Source organism: Populus euphratica, unplaced genomic scaffold (genome assembly GCF_000495115.2).
Source record: "Populus euphratica unplaced genomic scaffold, PopEup_1.0 scaffold136.1, whole genome shotgun sequence".
Lineage (NCBI taxonomy): Eukaryota > Viridiplantae > Streptophyta > Magnoliopsida > Malpighiales > Salicaceae > Populus > Populus euphratica.
In genome coordinates, this window is record NW_011500002.1 from 578,834 (window position 1) to 581,336 (window position 2,503).

Genomic DNA, 2,503 nt, shown 5'->3' on the forward strand with positions numbered 1-2,503 from the left:
TCAAGCCTTCAATTATCGTTTCTTTTCATTAGTATTTCAATTCAACTTAATACCATCCTGGTTTGGTTTGATATATTTCTGGAAATCAATCTATCAAACCAAACCAGATTTATCAACTGTGTTTTCAGCCCCTCATTCAAATGATATCATTATCTCTCTTTCCCTCTTCACTTTAGAGTCCCTAAAGTCCTTTCACAGATTAAAATCTAATATTTAATCAAAGCTGCATATCAACAAATCTGTATTTTCCTTTAATGCTGCCACCTATTTTGAAAATCTGTAATTTCAGAAGCTAGAAGTTTTGCCTATTTAATCCATGTCATTCGTAGAGATGAACACACACCCGAAATTAACCTAGTTCAATCTCTTAATTTTTTAAGTTAGCTATATATATATTTCGGAGTCCATCTATTAGTTAACTTCTTTCTCTAAGATGTGTACCCAAAAAAACTTGGCTGAAGAACTTAAACCCATCTCTAAACATCACACATCACAGGGACAAGCAGCTGATTAACTTAACAAAACCATTAGGATTATAACGTACACAAATATACACACAAAGAGGTATACAGCCACTTCCTTATTTACATCACAGCATGGTAATGGCATAGAGCTATATGCAGAGACCCAGGCTTTGAGTACTGCCTTATTATCAAATAAGGGAAATTCACAAGGTATTTATGTAGGGTTCACCCATTCTTGAGTCTGGAGATCCTCCACAAGTTTTCTATCCAAATGGAATGCTGTGGTGATGACAGCAGGATTAATAGGGGGACTGGCTCCAAAGATTGCATTTGCTACTGTATCTACTCCTGGATTTTGACTTGTTAATGCAACGATAGCAATTGCTGGAGTTTTTCCAATATTCAACTGAAAGTGAACGAGGCCAAATGGAAACACAATGAGATCTCCTGGTTTTAGAATCTTTGCAAAGAGACGATGATCAGGGTTTGACGTGACAAAACCAGCATAAAGAGTGCCCTCCAAAACCAGTAGAATCTCTGACGCTCTAGGGTGATGGTGTGGAGGATTCAGGCCACCATTTGGAGCAAAATCTATACGTGCCATAGATATACCAAGAGTGTTAAGTCCTGGCAATAGATCGGCCGTCACTATATTAACATGCACTCCAAGTTGATTTGATGTGTTTCCAGGAACATCAAGCCCTGAAAACGAGAAATCATCAGGAGTGTAAAGGATTGGATTCTTGCAAAATTTCCCATTGACAAGCACTGCACACACAAACAAAGCCGTATTAGTTGTCATATAAATTCAAAATGAATAATATATATAAAAGTTCGTCACACGAAAATATCATATATAATTAATTTGACTGCATGGTCCCGTCATGCCACATATTTTATGTGCTCAGCTATGTATATTGTGATCATAGAATTCGACCGATACAGTGAATATATATAGAATCAGGTTGAATCGGGATCATGAAATTTAAATGAAAGAATGAAAAATGACTAAAGAAAGAGAAGAAATCAGTATGTACCAGCAGAGTCTGTATCATCTATGGCTACACATATGTCTTGAAGGGGGCTGGGGTCATAGGCAAAGGCAAATGAGGAAGCCAGAGCCAAGAGAGCAAAAGCTCCTAGCAAATTAGCAACTTTCATATCGTTCTCTCTTTTTCTAGGATTGTCTTTCGGGTGTGGAGTGAGAACTTGCATGCAGAGCATGGGTATTTATAGATGAGTTATACGTCGTTTAAGTTTTGTTTCTTATCATTGATCTTTGACCAGTCAAACACTGCTATGTGACACTTGTATGAAGAAACCCTAATAGACCTTCACTAGTTAAATTTACATTTTGGCCCAAACAGAGCACACACTCATTATAAGCAATGGTGAGAACCCAGGAGCCTGATGACGACTAGGTTGAGGCAAAAAAGAGTTCAACAAGTGCTTTAATATCTCTCTATTGGCCGGAGGTGGATAAGAAGAAACGTATAATCATAATTGCCTAACTATACGAACTTCTAAGTTTTGAATTCTATCGCGTCTTCATCTTGTACTCTTCATTCTTCAACTCCATGACGTAATTCATCAGCGAACACAGTATGCATAAATGGTTATATCGAATGTTGCTTATTATGTAGTTTTAATTTTATCAAATAAGATTTCAGCTAGAAGAATATAGTCTTAGGTCACTGCAATGATCAAGTTAACCGAAATCACTTAAATTGAAAGAAAACTTTAGGTATGGAAAGGAAAAATAAGTTTTCTAGTACATTTTTCAGTTCTCAATCCTCATGCATGCCTTCATCTTGTTGAAACCTCTAGGTATATCAGATTTGATATAACCTTCATCTTGTTGAAACTGTGAAACCACCCTAATTTGTCAACAATGTTAGGCACCAATTTATCAACAATGTTAGGCATAAATTTGGTGCCACCTACCTTACTCTTGTCTTTTGCATGGATGTTTGCTTATAAATAGACAATGCATTCAAGCATTATAGACACACCACAAGAGAGAAAGAAGAGAGGGTGAG

General features: G+C 36.7%; 1 protein-coding gene across 1 annotated transcript; it reads right to left on the reverse strand.

Annotated features, from left to right (window-relative positions):
* Window positions 1-507: 507 nt before the first annotated feature.
* On the reverse strand, window positions 508-1,682 carry LOC105140960 (germin-like protein subfamily 1 member 16). Its single transcript, XM_011048012.1, has 2 exons — window positions 1,502-1,682; window positions 508-1,232 (listed from the first exon to the last, which is right to left on the reverse strand). Exons 1-2 carry the CDS (start codon window positions 1,677-1,679, stop codon window positions 679-681), a joined length of 732 nt encoding a protein of 243 aa, XP_011046314.1. The 5' UTR covers window positions 1,680-1,682; the 3' UTR covers window positions 508-678.
* Window positions 1,683-2,503: the final 821 nt, after the last annotated feature.